At 40.5% G+C, this 27707-nt stretch overlaps 2 protein-coding genes across 3 annotated transcripts; both read left to right on the top strand.

Moving 5' to 3' along the window:
- Positions 1–1570: 1570 nt before the first annotated feature.
- On the top strand, positions 1571–16971 carry LOC115634828. Its single transcript, XM_030532746.1, is given in 10 exon segments — positions 1571–1628; positions 9221–9499; positions 10535–10630; positions 10726–10956; positions 11886–11996; positions 12089–12325; positions 12390–12470; positions 12523–13001; positions 13138–13389; positions 13453–16971. Coding segments are annotated over 10 exon segments (5343 nt in total).
- Positions 16972–18336: 1365 nt separating this feature from the next.
- Positions 18337–27458, top strand: LOC115627042 (transient receptor potential cation channel protein painless). Of its 2 annotated transcripts, none has more exons than XM_030522580.1 (4): positions 18337–18437; positions 24342–24589; positions 24660–26594; positions 26888–27458. In XM_030522580.1, exons 2-4 carry the CDS (start codon positions 24371–24373, stop codon positions 27398–27400), a joined length of 2667 nt encoding a protein of 888 aa, XP_030378440.1. In that variant the 5' UTR covers positions 18337–18437; positions 24342–24370; the 3' UTR covers positions 27401–27458. The 2 variants fall into 2 exon arrangements, with proteins under 2 accessions (XP_030378440.1, XP_030378448.1); XM_030522588.1 differs by lacking the exon at positions 18337–18437 and adding an exon at positions 19844–19982.
- The last annotated feature ends 249 nt before the right edge of the window (positions 27459–27707 follow it).

Here is a 27707-nt window from a genome sequence, read left to right as displayed (position 1 = left end):
AGCTTAGACACAAACACACATACATAGAAACATACATTTATATATTTATATATATGTGTACAGATGTTGTGGCCAACGGACGCGCTTGCATCTGTTGCGACGGCCAATAACAGTATAGACCAGTTCCGAGTTTGCAAAGCGCCGTTTGATGCTCTAATTTATACAGCATACTGATGAGGTGACCGCTGCGAATTGTTTTCCGAAGGCGAGTTCCAATCGCTAGCATCGAGCGTTTAGAACGCACAGTGGATCGCACGACATGAACAATGGGCGCTGTCAAAAATAAACAATTTCTAAACATCATTTACATAACAAAACAAAAAATAATTGTTAAGCCTTAATACATCACAAGCCACTTTGCTTCTGCTTGAGAATTTATTTTTTCACTTATGGGTATACCCTAAACATAAATCTAAGCCCAATAATATCTATATTTTGGTGTGAAATGTAACATAATTTGAAATTCTTCATTTATTGCAACGAAAATGTGCGCTTGATAATTATAAATTATTTAAAGTTATACCTCAAACAAATATATTATAGCTGACAAGTAAAATCAAGTTGTTTAGTATTACCTGAATTGTTTTGTATAAATAAATATAGCTATCTTCTACGATCAAAAAATGTTTCCTAATTTATAAAATGTTTGTGGACGTTTAACATGGAGCTGTGAATATCTTTTGAAGAAATAACAATTGTTGCTGACTATTCTATGTACTTTTTTAATTCGCTATACTATAGTAAACAAAACTTTTGTTCGAATATTTTGCTACAACACTTAATAGGCCCATGAAATTTATCCAAGAGGTATTATCTTTTATTAAACCTAAAAGTAAATATTATTATTTAGGCAAATACGTTTTTTATACTTATAAGCTGATATGAAGATGTTTTCTGCGGATCTGGAAGATAGGAATAGTTAATAATTAGAGTTCAGTTGAACTCACTCGATTTTTGTCAACAGTTTCTAGCAATGGGAGCCACTGTGAAACGACGAAAAAAGGCGGTAGTAAGCGAGCACACCTGAGCGGCACACAAATGCGAATATTTGTAGCGGTTAGCGTTTAATTGAAATGCATTTAGCTTGTTTGCTGTCAATCAGTGTTGACCAAATGCGGTTGCCAGAGACGAGTCCAGCTTCCGTCCCCTTCGATTGGTAAATAATGAAGTTGTTGGCAGGGACCATCTGCCCGGGGGCCATGTGGCACAAGGCCTACCATGCGACCTAATCATACTGTTGTCATATGCTGATGCCCCAGCTAGTAACACTCGCAACCGTTATGGTCAGGAGCAGGAGCAGATTCCGCACGTCTGTACCACTTCTATAAGTACTTTTTTATGTTCCATTGCGGTCGCGCATGCGCCCCATGCGCCCCATGCGCAATTGATAATAAGTGTGCGAGTGCCGACCACAGAAATATCATGGCAATGCAAACATTTTTCAGGCATTATTTATGAATACAATTGCAAGTTTGTAGAGGCAGACAACAGGTCGAACAACCGCAGTGCATGGAGCAATAAAACCAACACAAACAACATCAACAACTATAACGAGCCAGTAACTGTGAACATGGATCGGAAGGAGCACTGGCGGCATCCCAAACATGAACTGGTTTGCTTAGAGGCTGGTATCGGATTGCGTCGACATTGGCAGGCTGGACATGTGCCCATAGTTTGCATAAGTCTGCCAATGGCTTCTCTTCGCTGTTTCATTTTTTCCAGCTAAAGATTTATGGGCCATGTTTATGGGAAGTGCAGCAGATACGCGGGTAATCGTGTGTAGGCATTAGGCATATAGTCGCCCCAGTGGCCAAAAATGTACGCATATTTATAAGTAATCTTGCGATACGTGTATTTACTTATAGACATAGAAGCATTGATTTAAACGGTACCGTTACGGAGACACAAAACTAATTCATGCATAAGCATAAAACTAAAAAGCAAAATTAAAATAAACAAACTTCTTTCACTCGGTCATAAAAACTGAATAACCAACACAGAATGTCACACAAAGCCGGTATAAATGTTATGTTCGGGTATGTTGGAGGGACTTTCTAAAAGACAGCCGGCAAGATGCAGCGAGCCATTCGAACTGTAAACGCAGCTAATATGCACAGAGAACAAAAAAGATGTCAAACTGATACGGAAATACCAATATTTAAATATAAAAACTATTCGAGAAGGCGAAGCTTCCAAAAGTATGCAATAGATGGAAGGAGGCGTGATAAGCTCCTCATGTTCAAACGACGAGAACTTTTGAAACACAATTTGGTTTAATTAGAAATTAAGTGTTAATGGAATTTCAAAAATGCATAATTTTAAATGTTTTTATTGTGATATTTTTAACTCGAAAAATTGAAAAATTTGTGTTAATAAACAAATATTTGGGAAAGACTTAAGTGATTAATTTATTAAGTCAATTAAAATTCGACTCTGATTAAAAAACTCAAATTCTTACCTAAGACCCATTTGACCCTTTTTTTATATTAAGCATTTTAAAATTTGTAATTTGAAATAATCTGTATTAGTTGTTAATTGATTTCTCAATTTTAAACGATAGCTGAAATGTTTTGAAAAAGTTAATGCATTAAAATATAATCCTCTCGAAATAAATATGACACGAGCGTTGATAACCTCCCCGACTAAGTGTCTTTTTGTTTTTTGCAGTGTAGCTGTAAGTATGCATTTGTAGCGTCGCCACTAAAACTAAAACATAATTATTGGCTTGTGTGTGCGTCGAGTGAGCAAAGAGCTGCAACTCCGGCACGTTTGAAAGATGCCAATTTTTCTATATAGTATATTTTTTTTTGAGCGCTCCAGCCGACTACTTAACTGTTTTTAATTGGAACCAGTTTGTGTAATTGTTTTTGGCGTGTTCGCGAGTGTCCGCCATATATGTATGCTATAACTATAACTCGCTTATGTCAAACAAATCGGGCGCGAGAGCGTGTGAGTGCGTGTGTAATTTTAAGCAACGGGGCTCATAACTTTGTCGCAGCAAATTTATTTATTGTACAAGTATTGGCCAATAGGCACCATGCAGCAAAGATATGGCAAGACAGGTGCCGATCGACTACTGACTGCCAAAGACAGACCTGACTCAAGTTGGAAAGTTTTCACTTGTTCTAGTTAATTGCAACAATTCGAGGCGCAAGCCGAGCATACAATTTTATGCTGCAACTGCAGCTGAGTGTGACTAAAATGGGCAAATTAGAGTACACATTTAAGCTGAACAAATGACAGGCTAAACTAATTCAAAGCTGAGGTTAAAACGAACTCCTATTAACCAAAAAAAAAAAAAAACAGAAACAAAAACTGGAGCAGAGCGAATACAGCAAGCGTCTTATAGGCCTTCTACTATATTTGTTACATGAGCTGTAAATCTGTAGAGCAGACAGGTTGTTATATCTTTATCGATCGTCTCGACCGCCCTGCAGAGTGTCAGCTAGCTGGGAAATCCGAACTGCGGCATTTTCTCTTTTCAATTTGCCGTTACTGGTGCACAGCTCACGCACGCGAAGTTCCGATTTTTCCATGTTCTGATATGCCGCCTTAACTGAACGGTATTGCAACATCAGATACAACATACTATAAATATATACACACGTATAGCGACTCTGGCACGCACATGGACCTGTCATCGAAAGAGTAGAACGAACAGTTTTTAATTGTTTTTTATTATAGCGTTAGTTTTTTCTCTTCGGCTGTTTAAGCATTGTCAAAGCCCAGCTTATTGTTTTGAGGTATAAGAGCGTTCAGCTAGGCCTTTTGCGCATGCGTCGTCGACAACCTCAAGAAAAAAAACAAAAGATAAACTCGTTTAAGAGTAAATCCAGCCAGACGCGCAATTTTCGCCTTCGCCAGCGAGTCAGCTCCGTACGACGGACGACGACGACGATGACGACGACGATGACGACGAAGAGCTCCGGCGCTTGATGTTTTGAGTATCGTAGAGTTTCCGAGCAGTCGATCTGACGACGGCGACCTTGATAGACGTAAAAGCGGTCGAGAAAGAAAAACAGAGGGGGAAAAAAATAAACACTCCATCGCTGCCTGGGCTGCCTGGTCTGCCTTTCGTTAAGCTTAAGCTTTCTTTGCAAAACAGTTTTTTGAAAATGTGTTTGGCACGAAGTGTTTTCGAAAAATGTGTGGCGAAAAAAGATATGAAAAATTTGTGAAATATGCAAAAAGAAATTGAAATGTGTGAGAATACTTAGCAACGAATGCCAAATTGCAACTGAAGTGTGAACAAAAAGTCCAAGTTTTGAATGGAACCAGCACATTTAACCAACAAAAAGTGTTACAAACGAAATGCATTGTGTGTTGGTTTTTTGTTTATATACTTAGTATTTGTGTTAATTAAAGTGAGACTAGCAACCTGAACCTGCAGCACTCGGCCCTCTTCCCAGTGGCAACAACTGTGCTAAGTAAGTGCAACAACTACAGAATAAGTTTTGCCCCAAGCCGGAAATTCGCACTTCCATTTCCCAATTGGCCAAGGGTCTAGCGAGTTTTGGTTTTGGGTTTTGGGGTTGCCCTTGCTGCTCGCATTTAAATGAAATTAAACTTATTAGACCATTGAGTTTAGGTCACTGGGCAGGCATGCAGCATGTGGCAAGGCGCTGCAAATGAAGATCTGTGAGGTGAAAGTAATTTGGTCAAGTACAGGCAAAGTGCTCCAAAAAAAAAAAAACAAAAAAAAACAAAGAAAGGAAAACACCATTGGGTCTGAAAAATCACAAAAAAAAAAAAAAACAGCTTTGCATAGGCCCGGGTGTTTAGAGTTCGTTGCTATGGCCACTGGACTGAAGCGTTCAGTCCAGCGTTCAGTGCACTGTCGTAATTTTGCTTCTCTTAGATCTTAATTTGAAGCTTTAACAACCATTTTGAACCGTTGCTACCACACAGACACAGACACAAACACAGACACACACACATACATAAAATCAAAGGTGTTTGTGTGTAGCCCTTCTTCTATAATAACAGCAATAACTAAAAGCTAAAAAGCATAAGCGCAAATACATATTAAAGTAGATTTAAGTGGCGAGCAAATGATGCGCTCTTGTGGCCACACAATGGACCAACGACTACGACGCCAGCCCCATAATGGAATAAATTTTCAAATTTGTTATTATGTTTGGTGGCTGCCACGCCAATCCATACGAGCACATGCCGTGCCCGTACCTTCTAAGTGTTAGAACTCTGCCGAGTGTGACGTCGACTGCACTCGACTGGAGTCGGAGTCAGAGTCAGAGTTAGAGTTGCAGTTGGAGTCGGAGTCGGAAGTGTACTTGTGGCCATATGCAGTGGTTGCAGCGATAATACAATAGCGAGCCCACCATACAGTTCTGCCATATCTGTATCTACTTGTGTAAAGGCTAGCCTCAGAGCAGAGCAGCTGGAGGAGGGGGAGGGGTGCGTGCATGTGAATGCCCGCCATTGGCGCTCACAGGTTACAATGCGTTGTGGTAATTTAATTTTTTTCCGTTTTTTCAGTTTTTTCAGTTTTTTTTCTGTTTTTCATCAGACAATTTATGCGCACAGACTTAGAACAATGCACACGCCATCGAGTTGGGGATGGAGCGCTAGTATAGCTCTCGTGTTGCCTAATAATTAATGAAAATTTAAAATGTTAATAAGTAGCTGCACATGCCCATATCTATGTATGTACTATGTGTACGTATGTTTTATATGCGAACACGCTATTTACTGCCTGTCTGTTTGTGTGCAAAAAGAGTTCAATTACCTGTTAATTGAATTTAGCCAAATGCAGAACCTTCTTTGATCCCAGCTGCGATAGCCAATTTAGAGTCGACGCGAAGTACCGTTTCGCAGGTGAAACAAATTTTTACATTAACTCTGCCACTAAAATCCACTTTTTTGTTGTAACTTTGCAATCAAGCTGCAAGGGTGACGAAATAATTATTTCTGCTGCATCTTACTGAAATTTTTATTTGACGTTTGCCCATTACTTCACGATACTTTGCCACAGCAGCAAAGCACACTATATGGCATAAGTATTCTGCCAATTACTATTTGTTCGCTATGCCTTTTGTCAATTTATGGAGAATGAAATTGAAAATGCAAAAAGGGAAGAAAACCTAAACCTGTTGCCACTTTTGTTATTACTATTTTATTTCGCACAAACTACAAGACTTTCTAAAAAGTGCTGGGAACTTTGTTAGTTCGCTCAACCCAATAATAATATTATTATTATGTTTAGGGGGAACGATTAGCAAATCTTATCTTATACGCAGCACAACTTCTAAATAAGAATTAATATGAGGAAGGAGGGGAACATATCTATCATGTCATGTACATGTCATACATACTTGTATGTACATGTATAAACATATAATTTTAAGATTTAGTTTCATCTCTTTTTATGTTCAGGTGTTTGCGAAAATAGTTTTAATGTGCAGTTTGTTTTGTATTTTATTTAACATTACGTTCGCAGCGATCTTACATAGAACTTAGAGTAATAGATCTCAATACATTACCTGTGCTGTTAAAGATAAGCTTTATTGCAAAGGCGGAAGAACAGACATGATAACATAATACACAACTTATTATTCTTGGTGTTACAAGCATTACACTTTTACTTACACTTTTGGATTAAGGACAGAAGAACGAATAAAAACTAACAAACAAATAAGAGAAACAGAGAAATTCAAAGAAGCAGCAAAACAAAAGATAACATTAGATATACGAAAACAAAATTCTATATATAAGCACTTCGAATTATCCATAACATTAGAATTTACTATAAAATGCCAACAAGTTTAATTATCGATGAATATCTTTTTCTTTACATTAAATAGCAATACTTTTATTTGTCGGCTTATTTGTCCCCAATTAAATTAGTCTTATTTACATCTTATTCGAATGCTATAAAAACTAAATCGAAAAATTCGTTATTAATTCAAAAACAGAGAATAAATAGTAATAGTTATTTTGTAATAATTATTTTGTAAAAGTAATAAAAAATAGTTCAATATTGTAATTAATAATATATTAAAAGTAATTTGTTCTTAAATATTTGCTGATTTATATTCTTTTATTTCTCTTGTAGTAGAAATTCTTCTAAATAGCAGTTTTTCTAAAAAGTATTTAATTAAAGAATGAAACAAAATTTTGAAGAAATTGTTAGCTGATACATACATACTATATTACATAAAATATTTCAAAAATTAAGTATGAGTTAAGTATATTTGAGTCTAAGGATTCATGCAATCACTCTTTCACATTAATTAATTTAATTTAATTTCCCATTAATTCGATGATATTATCACACTATGAACAAAATTATAATTTTGTAATTAATCAGTTTTGAATGCAAACCCTTGTCCACATACTTGCACCATCAACTGTACTGAGCCAATCTCACACGGGCTCGAGGCAGAGCTGTTGGGGCTGCTGTTGATGCTGTTGCAGCAGAAAAGCCGCAGTTATTGTTTAACCCAAAAACCAGGTCATTACCTACTATTAAATTGTTTCAAAATGGAAATGCATGGAAATGTGTGGCAAGTGGTGGCTGGCAAGCGATACAAAGCCGTAAACAAATCAACAACATCAGCAACAAATAATATATTGTATTTGAAGAGCTATAACTGTAGATGTCTGCGTTGCGCGCGTCGAGCAATCAACTGATGCCGACTGATGGACTTGAGTGTTCAATCAAAAGACTGTATAAAAGAGCGGCGAAGATTTTTGGTAGAAATTTTACTTTCAAATTAGGCCGCAACTGTTGCTGTTATCGCTTTCTTCTCATTCTTGGACATTATGATTGGGCCAAGTTGTTGCCATTGCTGTTCTTCTTTTGAAAAGCACAAACACCAAAAATAAGTTAAGAACAGTTAGAAGTCCCCAATAGGTTTTGTGTGAAATATTTATGTAAATTACAAACATTTTCCGTCACTTTGTGGAATCTGTAGCTGGCTGGTGGGTCTAAGTAGCAATAGATGGGGCAGACAGCTTGTTTAGTCTTGTTGCTTTAGTCTAAGCTCTGTTGTTTATCGTGTTTAGAAACCTGCTAAAATGCAACTGATTAGCGGTATAAACAAATACATATGTACAAGTACATACATATGCATGCGTGTGTACGAGTGTGTGGGTTTTCTGTGTATTTGTGTATGTAGATTAAGCAAGCAGAACACAGATACATGCATACATACTGCATATTATAAGTATTATGGTGCACATTTGTAACGGTACAACACACACTAACAGCAAACAGTTGCTTTCAAATACACATTGAAAGTGGAGTCGAGCACCGATTCTAACGCACGGGAATTGCATGGAGGTTGAAAATGCAGAGCTTTGTTGGTGTTAATGTCGCTAGCTGTTGTTCTTGTTGTTGTTCTTGTTGCTGGCACTCCAGCCCAGCTGTTTACTGCATAATTCTACGCCTCAGACTTTTTATAAGTATATATTTGAGCGCAGAACGAGTTTTAATTGCAACATTTGTTTTAAATGTTGTCCGTTAGTTGGTGCCACTTAACGACTCAATGGCCAAAGCGTTGCCGTAGATGCTGCTCCATTTACAAAAACGGACAACAGCAACAACTACAACAACAACCACAGCAAGTCAAACTATTTCTGCCTCATTACAGCTTACGACTGCCGCTCAAAGAATGTCACCTAAAGTGGTCGCGGACAGTCGCCAGTGGGGAAATCTTTAGATTTTGTTTACCTTAGTTATACTTTGTCTGCTTTTTTTTTTTTTTTTTTTTTGCTTTGATATGCGTATTTTGTTGCATTAGGATTTGTTTTAATTAGTCGGAGGTTTCTCCACGCAACACCGAAACATGATTATGGCCAAGTTTATGGCATTTATCGCTTATAATGATATTTCTCTCTCTCTCTCTCTCTTTTCGTCTTCTTGATCGTTTTAGTGGCAGCAACATCATAAAAATACATACTTATAACTCAATTTGTGCGGCCAACTGCAAGACAAGAAATAAAAGCAACAACAACAACAACAACAGCATAACAACAACAGCCAGCCTATGCATTAGCAATGTTGCTTTTAATATGTGGCACAAAACCGTTGGCAATTCCATACCCCTCTGCTTGCCGCTGCTGTTGCTGTTGCCACTGTTGTTGCCGCTGCATTGCACAGCATCACCCACGCCCCACAGACAATCGGCAGCAGCAACAACAACAAAAACAACAACAACAACGACAACAACACACTACACTACGCCCACAACAACGGGAGAGGTCATTGGCGCCACCTCGTTGGCTGCCGCAAGTGCGGCATTGTATGCGGCCAAGAGTGCATCATCAGCAACGGATAAAAAGGAGCCATCTAGCCGCAACGAAAGCAACAACCACAGCGATCGTGAAGGCGACAACGACAGCGACAATAAGAGAAACTATCTTGACGATTTAATGCTAACGCGAAGCGCCAATTTACTGTTAGAGGATCTGCAGCAGCCTAACGGACAACTAATCAATCTGACAAGGCATCACGACGGTGATATCTTCCGTACAAGCGGTGAGTAGCCCAGTCAGCTGGCGTGTGGCATGTTAACTCGTACGTGGCCAGCTTGGACAGCGCATTAATTTTAAGTAAGGAGAGCTTATTAGTTGAAGAGTTCAGAAGGTGGCAGTGGCAGTGGCGGTGCAGGTGGTGGTGATGGTGATGGTGGTGGTCAGTTCATGGCTGAGGCTAGTAGCAGGCGTGTCAATCCGCGTGAGGAGCACCAAGTGCCTGGCCAGCCATGTAGAGAGAAACGAGTTTTTTTCTTATAAATTGCATACCCTTTGGCAAATGGTATTATGAATTCTTTATGGAAGTTTGTAATGTGCAGAGCGAAAGCGCATATACTTACATATGGTAGAAAGTACAGTTTCTTATTTTTCTTTACAATCCCCTGCAACTTACGACCGAACTGAATGGAATTGTGATCGGTTTCGATACAAGTGCATATACACATATCTAATAGGTTTAGTCATACTTAAGTCTATAAACGAGAAGTAATGTTGTGACATGAAATGATCGTCTAATTATTATTTCTCTATACAAGTATGTATCCATACGGCAGCATTTATTATCTGATTCCATGACTTTTTGATCGCAATCAATTCTGTAATATCCTTTTTAACTTTACCATTAAGCTTTTGAATTTTAAACTTGCCTTTAAATGTTTCATAGGCAGGCTTCATATAAATAAACATAAATATTGTCATAGAATTTAATTATTCACTCATTATAAATTGTTTATTTTGTCAATCTGAATTAGATGTTGATTTCTGATTTTAATCACAACTTAATTAACTTATATCTGTCTCCGAAGAATGTTCTTTCTAAAGAAAAAAATAGCTTTCTTCCGTTGAAAATATGTAAATCGCATAGCATCACAAGACAAGTATGAAAAATAAATACAACTGGCTTCAAAATGAAGCCTAGAGAGTATTGCTGGTAAGCTTTTAAGAAGTAAGTGTCTTCTCCTCACTTTTTATGCCAAGCTCTGTTTTGACGGCCCAAATCAGTATATAATGCTTCTCCCCTGTCTACCCTACTCAACAGGCATCAGCACTTGCAACGCGGACACCTGCATCGGACTATCCAGCGGCACAGCGGGACTCGTGCGCCTGGGCGCGGATGGAAACGGTAATTGAGCGCGTCTTTAAATATGGAAAATTGTTTTCTGTTTGAATTAATTTCGCATGTTCTTTACCATTGTCTGTTTGTCTATTTGCTTTTTTATTTTTGTCTAGATGGCTCGGGTCAGGTATCGGTGGCTGGATCGTTAGCCGGCGGCAGCAACGGCCAACTAGAACTGCTAACGCGTCGTCTGAAGTTGCAACAGAAATATGCGGCAGCGGCAGCGGCGGCTGCGTCTGCGCATGGCAGCGAGCTGGGGAATGAGGAAGCCTGCACCTGCCGCTGTCTGCCATATTTGCGAGCCTATCGGGAGGATTTGGGCATATGCGTGGATGATATTCATGGTAGGTTTTAGTCATTTGATGAGACAGTGGCTCTGTTGCATGCATCCAAATAAATTTTGACAGCAGCACGTCAAGTACCATTGAGAGGTATACGAAAATGTCGCGGAAGTGATTGCTGCCACAAGTAATTGCCGCTACGGGTTGGCAGGCAGGCAGCTAGTTCATACCAAAAATGTGCTCCATTTCATTTGGGTCTGGGAACCTTTCTCACCTATGGGAGTCAACGGCATTTTTGCCGAGCATTGTTGTTAGTCCGTTCGCTCAGGGGGTCTGTCTGGGGGTCTTATGAATGTATCGTATGCGAACTGCAATATTCGCGTCAAAACATTGAAGAGTTTGGAATAGTGTGGAAAAAAAACACACTCGTACAACCACAATAGTTGCTCAACTACGCGATGGAAAAAAAAGAAATGCTGTAATAACAAAATTGTATAGGGCTGTGAGCCCGTTGACTAGTTGGCTGACTGGCTGACTGGCGGGCTGGTTGATAGACTTGGCTGGTAGGTTGGTTGGCTGGCATATCTCGCAGAACAGCGGCAATGAAAATGAAAATATCTGCCTCGCAACGTGACGCAAACCAAAGGCAAAAACTAACAGCCATTTGGCATTTGACGTATGGGTAAAAAATGTTATTATTGAACATTTTAGTGGCGAACATTTTATAGAAAAGAAAATGTTTCAGTCAACTTTCGCTGGTCTCGAAACAAAAACACTGCAAATTGAAAGTAAGAGTTTTGGAAAATAAAACAAATATCGCCAGATCTTCACAATGGAGAATTGTTTGTGCGTCTGGTGCTGGACAATTTGTAGTGACGAAATTGATAGCTTTATGCTAGCAGATGATGTTATCATGAGCCAAATGAAAACACTCCATGGCCCATTATGCTTTGAACTTTCTCATTTGACGCATTTGCTTTTTGCCTTCGCAGAATGCTCTCTTTCGCCATTTGTCAGCGGCTCATCATCAGAGAAAATACCATTTGTGTTTTTGCCATTGCGTGGACAAATCATATACCCCAGCAGAGAAATCAGTTTTCCCAGTAAGTAACCAACCGGAAATGTAGTTCATATAGACACAGACACATTTCCCGCCCCTCTGATTGCATATTTATAAAACACGTGCTGCTCTCAGATATTCATACGCCGGTTTGCGCAGTCACTGGGGCCCAGTATTTGAGCTCGAATGGCTGGTCAGACTTGCGCAATCCCATCGACACGGATTATCCGTTTCGCATGTTTCGCGATGAGGGACGCAGCTTCTTACAGTGGCTGGGCGAAGCGGAGCTACGCCAGAAGATGCAGGGCCGCCTCATAGTCGTGCATTTGGTGTGCCGCGACATGACTGTGGCATTAAATGTGAGCCAGAAAGGTGAGTGAAGCAAGCACTATTCAGTTCGTTTTATATATAATTACCCCTCGTATGCGCCTCTCAGAGCAACTGATGCTGCCAAAGAATGTGCACTCGCCTTGCGTGGCTTTTCGGGTCAATGGCAGTCCGGTGAAGCACACCCATAGTAAGTGAGATGTCATAGCCCGAGTGCTCTTAATTACAATGCTCTGCTTTAGACGTACCAGAGGTTTTCTTTCAACCGGCCAACTCGACCACACTGGCTTCCATATCGGAAGGCATGACCATGAGGGAGTATGTGGTCATTGGCATATGCAGCTTGCTGCTTGGCCTCATCTACGTCGCCTCAGTCTTCCTCTACCTGTTCATGAAGAAGCGCAAGAGTCGTGGTCGACACAATTCCCGCAACTCGCTCGATAATTTGGGCAATGACATCAACTATCCTAAAAATGATCAGGTCACCTATGGTGCACCATTCAGCCGCGTGGGCAGCATATACTCCACCAATAGCCTGGGGCGTGGCAACGACTCTAACGCCCGCACCAACATTGGCAGTCTGAAGGAAGACCTTGGCATTGTGAAAAACAATCCACTGCTCCAACATTTTCCCCAGCTAAGTGAGCGCGACATTAACTCAGGATTCGCCAGCGACATATCCAATTCGAACTCCGAATGCGAAATGGATGATAAAATAAAGGTATACCTTTATATATTACATAGTAAAGAAAATCATTCTTAGATGTTAGGAAATATCTTAATTTGTGAAAGAAATAATTTGTTTATTAATAATCTTTTTTATAAACTTATCACAATTATGTTTTGTCTGCTTGCAGACATCGGTCTTGGTTCATCCACAGCTGAACATGACCAATAGATCACCGAAGGGCAGCAATGGCGCGGAGAAGGCATCCATGGAAACGGAAGATTTTATGCAGGAGAACGAGTGTCTTCCTGCTGAAAATGTAGCCGTAATCGAGGACATGATGACTGAAGAGAAACTGGAGAGTCTGCGTGCCATGGTTAATGGCAACGTACGCAAAAAGTTGTATTTCAATCCGGCCTACTTCGAGCCTCATTTGTTGGCCGTAAGTTTAACCGAAAAAGTAACATTTTCTATTGTTCAGTGATTTAATGATGAAACTTTTTAGGAGCCACCCCAAGCCGCTGTAGAGTTTCTTCAAAAGATACGTGAAGTTATCGCCATTGCCAAATATAAAATGGCTGCGAAACGCTATCAGCCGTCGCTTAACATAATACCAGAGGAGGCACCATTGGACACCAATGCTGGCCAAATGTACAACGTGCCGTTGCAGAAAAACTTACAGGCCAAGAATTTGGGCGACAAGCGTAATAGCATTGAGAAATGGTTGCAGAGCGTGCCCAATACAGAATCTTCTCAGTCCCAGAAGACTCTAGACCGGCCTGAGCCCACGCGCTCGCCTATGAAGGGTAATGGCGCCAATAGAGGCTCTCCACGCAAGGATATATCGCCGCCAAAGGAACGTCCCCCTCCGCCACCAATGTCAAAAGCCAGACAGGATCAAGACCAGCAGAATTCCAGGCCAAATAATCAACAATCCTCAAATAGCAAAACAGAAGTAGCTCAGCAGCGTTGTGTTAAGACACCCGATACGAAACACCCAAAATTACCAGCATCAAGTGAGAGTTTCTCAAGCTACTCGGCAGCTGCTAATGTATATGGTTTTGCCGGCGGCGAGATCTACAACAACCCGAAATTCATTCTTATGGACTCGCCCACTCCCTCGCTCCGAAGTCAAGGATCCTCAACTCGCTCGAAGTCCTCTCGAAAGCGTGGTGATGTCCTTGATCAGTTTGCTGCCACCTCGACGCCCACCTCACTCAACTCATTCGATCGCCAGCACTATAATATGTTGAGAAACATGAAGCCAGAAATCTTATATGACTCACTTAAGCACGAGTATACGACTCGAATAACTACGCTAGGCAACTTTCCCCTAGACATCCCCACGCCAGACTATGACAGCACTATTGAGAAGAAGATCAAGGAGATCTACAGCAGCACCCAGAGTAGTATACCATCAGTGCCAACGCCAGACTATAGCTCCCTCAGTCGCAAATCGCTCAAGCAGTTTCAGCCGGACTCGCCCATCTACAGGCGGAAGTCGCCACAATACTTAATTGTTGACTACGAAACGGACAGCTTAGAGCGCTTGGAGCCACCAAAACGAAAGAGTTCACACTCTTCGTCCTCGCCATCTTCAGATGTCAGTTCGCAGCTGAGTCCTAGCTTGAGCACAGCGCTACCCTTAGAAGAAGAGATGGAAATTAGCCATGCTGTGTACGATCGTGTAAACGGCTTTCGAAAGGATGGCGAACTAAAAAAGCGTGTAGTTAGCAAGAACGCTCATGCCGCCCAAAAAAACAAGGAGATGGCTGCACGTATCAAATACGATACCCCGTTTCGCGGCAGCATGACCATTGAGGTTGAGCACGAGCCCCCATCTGACCTCGAGCGCACAGACAGTGATCAGTTCGAGCCAGACACACTGGACCGGAAGCCGAAGAAGCAGAGCTTTTGTGACATAGCTGCGTGGGATAATCATAGTCGCAAGGGCGTGAGTGAAACGTATGTCGAATCAGATTACAATCAGATCAACTCGCTACCGGACTTGAGTCGACAGACGAGCCCTACACCAGTCTCAAGCAAACAGCGAACGGCATCGTTCATTTTAAGATCAAGCAACTCTTTCCGAAATTTACGTGAAATATACGAATCACCGTTGGCCGTGCATGCAAACTGCACATGTGAGGGTTCGCCGAGGAAGGTTAAAGCCACTGAGCAGACTTACGATAGTGAGGGCCGCATCTTGACATTAGAAGCAAAACACTCTCGCAGACAGCGGTGCACACAAAGATCCCCAACTTTGTCTGTTGTAAGTGTTGCCAGAGCCAATTCCAATAAAACAACTATTCGGATTTCTTCTTCGGGCGAATCAAATGCAGAAAAGGAAAGCCTGAAGCCGCAGAGGGAGTCAGCAACTGATTTGAAAGCTTCGCCAACATGCAAAGGTATCTATGGAGTGGGTAAACATGTACCCCCAGCACAACGACAGGCATCCAATCAACCGGTATCTGGACCTGTGGTACAAAATAAACGACCCCTGCCTCCACCACCCCCGAAACCGGCATCACAATCCGAAACGCTGGAACGTCAGTTACACTACCAAAACGAGCGTCAGTATCAAAATTGCGAGACAAAACTGAGTAATCAGGAAGAGGACACATTCAGTATGCACAGCGAAATTACAGAGATAACTGGAGTTTCGGATACAATGGCGAACTCAGAGTTCGAGAACTCATGCAATAATACGCTGTCAAGCGCTATCTCGGCCCCAAATGACAAACAAAAACAAAAATCCGAGCCAATGGATCATAAAAAGCACTTCGAGGCGCTGGCTGATAAAAAGCAGCGCTTCGAAAATGATTACGATAGCAACTATAATAAGAAAATTAACAGCCTGCGTAATGACTATAGCCTTACAAAGTATCTCAACCGACGCAAATCGCAACAACGAGAGGAGGACAATATGGAGAACGTAAAAGACGTTTCTTCCGATGCAGAGCTCAGCAGCAGTACTAATAACAACAACAGCAACAATTCTAAAGTAATCAAGGATGTAGATCTCAACCAGTTCGATGGTCTGTCTATGAGCTCTCGGTCCAATCGCAGCAGCAGCCACTTATCCGAGCATACCAAGGAGATGTACCGCAATGCCGGCGTCCCCGTGGGCATCGCCTATCCACAACGTGCATCCAATAGTTCCACAACCACCACGACAACCAACACAACCAACGTGCAAACAGTTTATCGCTGCGAGATCGAACCTGCCCAACTGACGGCTGGCATGCAAATAGCCATAGGTCTGAAAGATCGAGCCAAAAAGGCCAAGGATTTGAAAAATGCGTGGCGCAAATTTGTGACAATGGCCGCTTCCAAATTCAGTCCAAATCAAAGCCCAGCGCCCACCTATGGCAACAAGAACCCGACCAGTTTTCTTGAAGCACTCGATCGAGACGAGGGTATCTCCTCGATTATAGAGGATGCAGGTTCAGTGTCTGTGGCGCAGCACAGCTATGGTGCACCAACGAGCCTAAGCTACTACGAGCAGCGGATTGGTGTACGTCCCAGCGAACTAGATAGTGGCTACATGAGCACCGATTCGACTGAGCTCTACAAACGTAATGTCTACGATCGCTACAACTTCAAGATGATGGCAGGCCGTGGCCAAGTAATACGCGTGGATACCATCGAAGATAACTCGGAGGGTGGGAATGAGGAAGAAACGCCTAATGGTAATATACTTGATGCCTCACGCTTCGAGGACTTGGAACATATGGTCTCACCAGGCGGTAGAGCGACGTCCAATCCGGGCGCTGATCTGAGTGACGCTGACTCTGATAAGACTCTAACTCGTTCGCACTCTCACTCGAACGGGTTAAATGTGCGAGGGAGTAGTAGCACCATGTCCTCGTATTCCTCAGAGGACGAACGAAGACGTGGCCACAGCACCTGCTGTGGTTCATCGGAAACCGATGAGGAAACTAATGCTGAGGACATGTGGGAATCAGGTGCCGAAAGCATAGAAACACACTCTGTGTTGTATAAGATGATTAGAAAAAGTTAAGTTCTCATTTAAGGGATGTGCAATACAATACAAGCAGAAAGAAAGACTTTCAAGTATTTTAAGATGGTTAGATGATTAGAACAAGTGCAATAACTTTACGATTCTTGCCAAACCACAAGGTGCAATTTTGTTATATTTAAGTTTTCATAGTCGTATTACTCATATTACTCAACTTAAGGTGACATCGTTTATAAGGTCCATTGCTAGATACACAAACTACTTATAAATAATGTTGAATTCAAAATCAGCGGATACAGCACCCTATTAATATTCGTTGTGTCCATGTACGCAAGCAACTCATCCAAAATTCCATATCCCAGCTACATTATATAGTTATCAGATGCGAATTGTGATAAATATCAGCAATATTGGGCCGGAAATGTGCAATCATTAAAATAGTCTCAGTATAAATTAAAAACCTATAAGTAAGTTATGCTAAATTTTTACTGTAACACTTTTCAGATAAGGCTTTAAATAAAAATTATTCGACTCTAAACACATTTACTATATTATTCCAATTCTATTCAATTCAAAAGCTTCTTTATTTTCAAACTAACAACGAACAACGTATATCAAGATCGTTTTGACTTTTTACACCACGAGGTAACTTAAGCTCCGAGGTGAGTTCAGCAGCTCTAAAGTATGCTACAAAATTTTTTCAAATGCCCAAGTTTGCGGCTACAAAGTCATATTAATAGAACTTGTTGCAACGTCCAGCTCAAACATGTTGTGGCTCGATATATTCGGAATACAAATTTGCACGATCCGTCGGTTTAGCTTAGTTTAGCTTCGGATTGTTCGCACTGCAGTTGGAATATCGGGAAGCGCTGGTGTGTTTAAACGACGAGCGGTCGACATTTGTTTTGTATGTGTAAGCTGTTTAAAATTTGTAAAGGCAATTAATACCAAGCAAGAAATCAGTGCATCAAATGTGTATAATGCATTGAGATAACGGCAATTAACAAATTTAATTTAATATGTACTGCTATTTCAATTTTCGTAAAGTCAAAAGCCTTTGGAAATTTGCAAATATTCGGAATACATATTTGGCAGAACTGTTAAACTATCGATTAAGCTATCACGCAATAGTCTCAAATGTGTGGGACAAAGCTTGATTTATTTTTTTTATAAGTGTGCTGTAACGATCTTTATCCTTGTAAACATTTACATATGTTTAATTGTTCCATTGATGGAATAATCCTAAATAATAAAATAATCCTAAATATCCGTTTCGACTTAATGTTTCTTTCTATATTGGATCAGTCTATTCGCAGTCGATTTATCTAAATCGATAGTGAGAGAAGCATCGAATGTTGAAGAAATATAAAACAATCGATAATTTAACAGTTCTAATGCTCGGCACGATCTTTCGTTTTAGGTTAGTTTAGCTTCGTATTGGTCGCACTGCAGTTGAAAAAGCAGAAAGCTCGGGCGTTTTTTAACGGCGTTCGGTCACCATTTATTTTGTATGTGTAAGCCGTTTTAAATTTGTAAAAGCAATTAATATTAAGTAACAAAAGAGTGCAACTAATGTGTAAGTGCATAAATTGAGAAAGGCGCAATTAGAAAATTCAATAAAAATATGTAATGCTTTTTGTATGTGATAAAAGGGTGTGAAGTGTAAAAGAATTGAATGTTGCTTGTGATTCATAAATGATTTAATTAGAAATTAAATGAATCAATAAAACCGCAGTTGCAAACATCGCCCCCTTACGACCCACGTAAAAAGCAACAACAGGAAAAAAAAACAAGTTTGAAACGTCAGCATCAAGGTTGAAAATATGCAGAAATTGACGCCCGGAGCAGTTGCAAAAAACTTCCTTTGTTTTAATGACGTTTTAAATAATTAAAAATTGACTGCTGTATGCATTTGACAAATGATTACATTTTATTTTATGAATAAAACAACGCTTAGCCGAGTGACATCATCGAAAAACATTCGAAAATTTTAACAATCGTGGGCAGACACGAACTCTTGCTGATGCCCTAAAAAGGCAACTCAACAAGACTCTCCGCTGCTTTCTTATGAGTCAAAAGTATTACGCTTAAAAAACTTTAATTAGCTTGTTTTAACTCTTAGCACTTTTTATGAATACGACATGCGACTTGGCTTTAATTTCGACTGAAACGGAATATGTTTGATTACGCTAACGATATAGCTGTGTCAGCATTGGATCCCCACGTCCACGAATATTTAGATTTGTCGAAAATGCAGTCACGACTAGCTGTCAAATGTACGAGTATTTGAGAGCCGTTTGCCTCTTCTGTTCAATTCTCATTTGCATGGACATAAGGCAGACACCGTTTCCGCCCCTCAGCCAACTACACTTGTACCTGAATTTGCATCAATTTATTGTGCCATTAGACTTACGAGTCGTAATTACAAACAAATAATAGGTACTTAAACAAAATAGGCCTGTCTGCTAGATAAAGTACAGAAATGTGCTTAACCATAAGCTACCCGATTGTTGGCTTTGCTTTTTCTTATCATTATTTTGCTATTTGTGTATACTCGTACTTATTGTATTTACTTTTCATTTTAGCTCCGCCCAATAAAGACAAAGGCGTATGCTGCTCATATTTCAATAGGGGCTGTGGTTGATTGGTTCCTAAACAAACGAGCGAAAATGATACTCAGTACATATGTATATACAAGTATATGTGTATATGATAATTGATAATGTGTCAGCGCAATCTAAACTGATTTAGTGCCCTCGCAATACGAGATAGAATTTGTTCAGATATTCCAGCACCCTGTTAATTAATTGTACAACCCCACCAGTATTACAAATTGCTCGCTCGAGCGAGAGAGTGGCAGCTTCTGCTCATCATCTCTCGTAAACACTTGTGTTTAATTAAATTATTCGAGATCATCGAAAAAACGGGGCACTGACTCTGCCATTGCCCCTGCGTCCAGTACCTACGCAAGCTTTGTGAAGGCTGCCTCTGCTCTACATTTGGGTCAGCAGTGTGTCCGGCAATTGTTTATGAAGTGCACAAAGAGTATATATGTAAGTACGTGTACATGTGTATATATAAACAAACACACATGCACACACACTGCACAGATCTATTGTATCCACTTTAGTTATACACAGCAGCTTTCATGTGTATAGTATATTATGTTTCCAGACAATTGTTTGTGTTGCTTTTTTTAAAATAAACGTCGGGCTCCGGAAATTAGCCTCTCAGTTTCGAGATAAAAGTTTGCACAGTCTGTCAGGAACTGCCGCAAGTTCATCTCACAGCCAAAGAAGACATCTGCAGTTAATTGTGGTTTTATAAGAAAAGGAAATATCATCGGTAAGCGATAAAATATATGAAGGACTGCTCATTAATGGTCATTAGTAATGATAATTAGAGGAGTCTATTATCAGGGCTCGATTTGAAAGCATCTGCCTTAGGGTTGTAGTATATTGGATTGTGAAGGCTCTTTTTTATTGTGAGGGCGTTTATCGAATCAGATCTAACACGTTAGCTGGCAAGTAATGAATTGGAGTTAGTTTAGCTGTTTTGGCAATTTTCCTAAAAATCGTCAGCTGTTTCCAAGCACAGATCTAAATCGGTAGACTTTCCCATGTGTCCATCGTGTCTATCCATTCACCCACCAGCTGTTCTCTATGCATAGGAAATAGAGCTACGAAATTTGAATAGTTTTTTTTGCTTTATTTACACACAAGCTTCTGCCCGCGTTCTTTGAAAGCTTCGGCTTTCTTTGAAATTCGCTTACAAGCTTTGTGATCACATTTTTTTTTTTAAATATATTAATTTGTATGCAGTTGGGCTTACTGTAAGGGAAGCTACGACCATAAAGCCAACATTTTCATACAAAATGTGTTTTTTTGGCGAGGGTACAGAGTATTTAATGGCCCAGCGGGCTCGGCTACAATGTTCATAACTAAAATTTGTCAGATACTACGCTCGTACTCAACTCGAAGAAGTCACAACAGCATGAAGTCATGTTCGTTAACTCTGGCCATCCATCTAAATTATGACATTTTTATTATGACATTTTAGCGATGTGGAAAGATGCTGTTAAAGCCAGATGCAGAGAGACCCTGTTTTTTATATGTACAAGAATATGCATATATACATATGTATGTATTTCTTTATTATACAAATTATATGCTCCAAAAACTTGTGTTTATTGATACGATGAAATTCTTCATTTTAGTGCGCTATTTTATTTGTCGTTTTTAATATGAAAAGTAAACAACACAGAAGCGTTTGCTTGGAAAATTGCTTGGAGTACGTAAAAGTTGTTAGGAATAAAGTAAACAATAGCACAGCTCTGCTAGTCCAGAAGTATATACATACATGCATATGTATGTATAGTATATGGGGATCGCTTGATGATCAAATTTTGGGCGGCGCTCTCAAAGACTCGTACCATATATCACGATTTCCAGTGTGAACGACATATTTCCAAATAAGTAGACAGGCTGCCATGGCAGCCATTGCTGCCACGCCTTTGGCTGAAGTGGTCACATGGTCTCTTTATATGTTCGACAAACGAAATTTTTTTTTAGTTAATCTTTCTGATAACGTTGTTATTACGTAAGGCTCGTGTCATGGCTGTCACGCCTTTGGCTGAAGTGGTCACATGGTCTCTTTATATGTTCGACATACGAACATTTTTTTTTAGTTAATCTTTCTGATAACGTTGTCATTATATTTGTCTGTCCGTCCGTATGGATGAACGCAAGGATCGCAAAAACTATAAAAGCTGGAAAAACCAAAATTGGTATCCACATTCTTCTAGGTCTGAGAAAGTACGAGTTTATTTTATTTTTTGAAATTTTCCCCCCCCCTCCCCCCGCTACACAATTTCGTTAATACTGTCTACATTTTAAAAGCTACATAAACCAAACTTTGCACAAGTAATCTCTATCCAGTTATCTACTTTTATATTAAGTACTTATCATCCAAATCCGTCTATTCTAAGAAGAATTATTAGCGAAACAACTTCACTACGCCCACAAACTGCAGCATCAAGTTCGCTCTTCTTCTTTCTTCTTCTTCGTCATGATAGTTGTGGCGTTATTCCAACCGAGTGCCTACTCAAGAAACGAACTCATATTGTGGGATTCCTGCTAGCTTCTTGAGCTATGTATGTCAGGCCCCACAGTTATTTGTTATCAAAGAAATGGAGCCCAGAATTGCTGTACAATAAAAGGTGAATAACTTCCGATATCAGCTGTAAGCTATAGTATGTAACTGACTGGTCCGCATGCTGCCAATACTTTTTGCAAAACCCGACGAACGGGTTTTGCAAGCTCTTGGAAGTGCATTGGGGATAAAACAATTTAACTGACACAAAACTTGTATGCTGGCATGAGTAAGGATTGAAGTAATTGTACGGGCTGTGTATGTACCGACATTTTTATCCAACTACCCATAGCAATTATAGGGTATTACGCCACAGTTTGTATTTGCTGTCAACAGAGCGGGTTGGGACGCATAATATTTAAACAATGACTTTGTTTGTCAATCGAGAACACGCAATTGCTATTGTAAATAAAGTTTAAATAAATGTTGACAAATATTTTGTACCTTCAAGTTGTTATAGTGTGTACAGAAATGTTGTCCAATTAGTAAAGGTGATTGTGCGTTTTGCCGCCATTGCTGGCTCTTGGAAGGAGGCGGGTCGGCTGACCGTATCAGAAATTAATAACTTGTAAATACAGAAACATAAACATCTTCGTACATGTGTCCGAACGAGCTACTAACAAATGATCACTGATTACCAGCACTTCTTAAGCCGGCCGTCAAGCGTTTTTGTTTCTCATACTCGTTTTACAAATTTAAAACACAACAGATCGCCGCACAGCAGCCGTCGATGAATATTTAAATGAGCCAACGTGTGATTAGCCGATTTCTCACACATTTCAACTAGAAGACATGAAGAATGAAGCTATAGCGCAGAATCAGATTTGCCACAAAAGAAGCCGCCGATAAATCTTCCGATTTCAAAAAACTTTGGCGCCCATGACTTTGGCAATGGACGAGCCGGCCTAGCTGGTCCAGAACAGGCCGAATTTGGTACAAAAATAAAAATCAAACCGTAAAGCGAAACAGATTGATTGCTAATTGATATTGATATGTCGATTAATTTATGATTATTCTTTATGATCGTTAAACTTGATATTTCAGTGGCCAATGCGTCAGCATTACTTCAGTGATCTTGTCTCTGACTCAATAATGCCCTTTATAGATGTGAGGGTTAGTGGAGCACTTAATGTCGTAATTGCCGCTCCCACGCACCTCCACCTCCACCTCCAAAAACACAAAGCAGCATACAAGTGTTATTAATTGAAGCCCGCCATGACTTTTGCTGCGGGCATTGGCTCTACTTAGCTTGTTACAATTTAATAACTACATGCCACCACATATTATTGCATGACTGTGTGTGCGTACCACAAAAACCACTTAAAAATGCTTTCCTAAATTGTACAGCGCAGATTAGAAAAAAAAGTATATTAGTATTTGTATGTTTATGCGTATAAAAGGTAAACCTGTAACGCAGCATTTCAACACTTTTTGTACAGCAGCTTTTGGATTTTGGCTTTTTGGCTTTTGGCAGCCAGCGAAGCCAGGTGGTCAGTGGCTCGTCACTTGGCTTTAACGGTAGCCAGCTGCAGGCTTTAAAACCGAAACGTAAAAATTTGAATAGATGCTTGTGAAAATCACTGTACCATGAAGCGTTTGTCAAAGCAACTAAAACCAGGCTTTGTTTTCTAAATTAAGTCGAAGGTTCTTCGTCTCTTTCAGTGAGCAAATGGGAGTACAGTGAAGATCCAATAAATGCAAACGATTTGGGCTCCTTTTCTAAAATGCCTCATATCAATACTTCTCCTACCAAAATATGATCGAATATGACCGACCATGATGATAGAAATTATGATATTTCTGATAGAAGTGTATACATAGGAAGGGCACATCACATGGAGGAATAAGGTTTACGTTGTTTGACGACATGCTTATTTTTAATTTGTTTATTCAATCATATATAGCGACTTGCCTAGGCATGCTGATCAAGAATATATATGCATATAAAAAACAATTTCCAAGATTGAAAATGAGGGCGCTTAGTAAAACCAAAATCTTCCGAAATCATTTGCACCAAAGCAAAAGTGGTATATGTATCTTTACGTCTTTTGTACTCGTATTACACTTTCTTGATATTTTCATCATAAGCCTACTCAATTAAATTATGCCTATAACAATTAATAAGTCGCTAAAATAGTGATAAAACCTGTAAGCAAGTGATAGATGTATTTTTAATTCATAGTCAGAGTGTTGAGGCGTACGTGTGTATTACGTCTTCAAATCTTAAGTATTATTTTAACATTGAAGCATCTCTCTTTCAGATGCTCACTCTGCCACGAAGATTGCTAAAATGGATTTGAACAATTGCGGCTTCATCGACCCACAGGCCCAACTTAGTGCGGCGCTTGCCAATCGCGACCTGCGAGAGTTTCGCAATGCCTTGGATAATGGTGCCCAGCCCACTATGCTGGATGAGAGGAACACAAGCATTTATGAGAAGGTACTTGCAACGCCGGAGTGTGCGGAATTTGTGCAGGCATGCCTCGATCACGGCTGCAACGTGAATTATGTAAGCATAAGTGAAGCTATTTGTGAATGAAACCAGTCTTACGCCTTCACTTCACTTCACTTCACTTCAGATAAATCAACACATCAACAAGGCGGCAATTAACTACGCCGCCGATTCAAGAGACCCCGACAATTTGTCGGCCCTGCTGCGGCATCGAGGTGTGCAGGTGGATCGTAAATACTCGCAGCTGACGCCTCTCAACTCGCTGGCCAAAAACCTGACTGCAGAGAATGCGGCCAAGGTGTCCACGTGCATGCAATTGCTGTTGAACTACGGAGCTTCCACGAACATCCCAGACCAACGTCAGATGACCCCGCTGCACTATGTGCTGAAGAATCGCAATGTGGATGAGTCCAGGCAGCGCGAACTGGTGAGCCTGTTTCTGTCGCGACCGGAACTGGACATCGATAGCTACCGCAATGGGGAAGTGCGGACTTTGCTGCAGACGCTGCATCCAGACCTACACCTGCCCGCTGTGCGTGAGGTCAGCCAGGATATCGATTGCGAGACTTTACTGCGGCATCTGCGTAACAATGATGAGAGCCAGTTCGAGCAACAATTTTCCGAATATCAACGAAATATTAGCGATACGGACAATCAAAGAAATACCACCCAAGAGCAATATTTACCGCTGTTGGTGGAGTCGATAATGCGGGGCCTGCATCGCGCCTTTGATGCTATCCTGCGGACTGGTGTCAACATTAGCGCGCAAAGCGGTACCAAAACACCGGTGGAAATAGCCATAATTTGGGGTAATTGGGTAGCTCTCGACAAGCTCCTGCATCACGACGAGTTAAATTTGAACCCGCGTGCGCAGCTTTTGAATACGGTCATTAGTAAATTGGACGAGCAGCCTTTCGATGAGTTCTGCGACTATCAGAAGTGTTTCGAAATACTTTTAAGCAGTGAGCATGTTAATGTCAATGAGGTGGATAAGAGTGGCACCACACCCCTTCATTATGCAGTGAAGTACCGGAATATAGAGGCTGTTAAGGCACTGCTACGACACGGCGCTTACATTGGGATGAGGAGCGCATTCAACGATCTGCCCATACAGAACTTGCAGCTAGAAGTGTTGGAGGAACATTTCGACTCTTGCATCACGACCAATGGCTTGAAGCCAGGAGAGACGGGCTTCGAAATCATCATCAACTACATGAATCTGATGCACCAGGACCAATATGGATTGCAGGCCAATAAGCAACTGCACGATGAAATGACTCCCGTTGCCTACATAGCCGAGTCCAAAGAGCTGCGCCAGCTCCTGCAACATCCGTTAATCACGAGCTTCCTGTTTCTTAAATGGCATCGCCTGTCGGCAATATTCTACATCAACTTCCTGCTATACTTGCTCTTCACCATCTCAATCATTACACATACAATGCTGAAGTTACACCAAAGCGAGCAGGAGTCCCTAACGCTGCTATTTGGACTGTTCTCTTGGATAGGTATCACCTATTTAGTAATACGCGAGTGCTTGCAATTCGCAATGGCACCCGTCTTGTACTTCCGATCTATCACCAACATCATGGAAATTGCTCTGATCATACTCTCGATCTTAAACTGTACTGTGTCCACCTACGAATATGAAATGCATCGAGTCATTGCGGTATTCACCATATTGCTGGTCTCTGTGGAGCTTTGCCTGCTCGTCGGGTCGCTCCCAGTGCTCTCCATATCCACGCATATGCTCATGCTGCGTGCAGTCTCGAGTAGTTTCATGAAGAGCTTCACCCTCTACTCCATCCTTGTGATCACATTCAGCTTGTGTTTTTACATACTTTTTGGCAAGCCAGACGTCAAAGGGCAGGATGAGAAATTCAACGCATTTGTCAATCCTTTTGGAACACTAATCAAGACGATTGTCATGTTGACGGGCGAGTTCGATGCCGGAGACATTAAATTTGATAGCTTCTACAGTTACATCCTCTTCCTCTTGTTTGTCTTCTTCATGACGATCATTCTCTTCAACCTTCTTAACGGTCTGGCTGTAAGCGATACACAGGTAAGTCAATGAACCAGATTTTGCACCACTATGAAGAACACAAATTTTAAGCCACACCATCGCTTTAAAACTTTACTTCTAACAGACCATTATAGCCATTTAGCGCACATTTTATTTCATTTTTAATAGTAGTTTTTAATTATTTTCATATCAAATACTTCCTGATCTATGGTCCTGATCCACTTTTGAATTGATTTTATTAAGCCGATTCATAAATCCTCAGTAGTTTAGTCGGTTATGACGTTAGGTCATAAGAAAGTCAATATAAAAATAATCTATAAATTTTATTGCAGGCCATCAAAGCACAAGCTGAACTGAATGGCGCAATTTGTAGAACCAATCTACTGACGCGCTACGAACTCGTCCTGACAGGTCGAGGACGAACAGGCTATATTGTGAATACCGAACCATTCCGCAGTATTTGTCGTCGTCTAATGAACATATATCCCAACTATATGTCAGTGCGACAGATATCCATTCTGCCCAATGATGGTAACAAAGTGCTCATACCACGGAGCAACTCATACGAGCGGAATCAAAACAGCTCTGTTGGCTTTCTGCCATTGCCTACTAATACCGGACATCTTCTAGATCCACCGCTAAGCATTCTACCGTGCTGCTGCTCATGTCTAACCGGCAGGTGTGCCGAGATTGATAATCGAACTGCCAAACTGGCTCTCAATGTTATCGATCGGAAATCGTGCGCTGAAAGGAAAAGGCAACTTGAACAGCAAACCGAAAGACGCTTGCAAATAATCGAACAAAAAACGGATCGAATACTGCAGTTGTTGCAGGAACGCAGCTAGATATTTTAAGTAGAAGTGTTAGTTCTGATTTGATAAAACAAATTATTACAAATCTAAATCAGTTGACGGAATTATCATTTTATGAAGTGGACAAACAAATGCCACTAAAGTATTTCTTGGTTTTTAAATGGAATGAAACTAATTTAGTGGCCACATTTGTTTCTGCTTAGAAAACATTGTTACATAAAGTGTGACCGTATTTGCGAAGTTCGTTTGGTCACACTGCATCTGTAAACTGCTGCTGGACAAGCTCCAATACAAATCCGAAAAGTTAAAATATTTCATATTTTATGAAGAATTCGGTTCC

The sequence above is a fragment of the Scaptodrosophila lebanonensis genome, unplaced genomic scaffold (assembly GCF_003285725.1).
Source record: "Scaptodrosophila lebanonensis strain 11010-0011.00,11010-0021.00 unplaced genomic scaffold, SlebRS2 tig00000001-arrow-pilon, whole genome shotgun sequence".
NCBI lineage: Eukaryota > Metazoa > Arthropoda > Insecta > Diptera > Drosophilidae > Scaptodrosophila > Scaptodrosophila lebanonensis.
The sequence above is the reverse complement of the archived record's forward strand: the minus strand, read 5'-3'. Positions and strand labels throughout refer to the sequence as shown.

Bases quoted from the DNA above. Each gene is read 5' to 3' on its own strand.
- LOC115627042 (XM_030522580.1), top strand. From the start codon at position 24,371: ATGGATTTGAACAATTGCGGCTTCATCGACCCACAGGCCCAACTTAGT. The intron at 24,590-24,659 runs GTAAGCATAAGT...ACTTCACTTCAG, and splicing joins ACGGCTGCAACGTGAATTAT to ATAAATCAACACATCAACAA. The intron at 26,595-26,887 runs GTAAGTCAATGA...ATTTTATTGCAG, and splicing joins TGGCTGTAAGCGATACACAG to GCCATCAAAGCACAAGCTGA.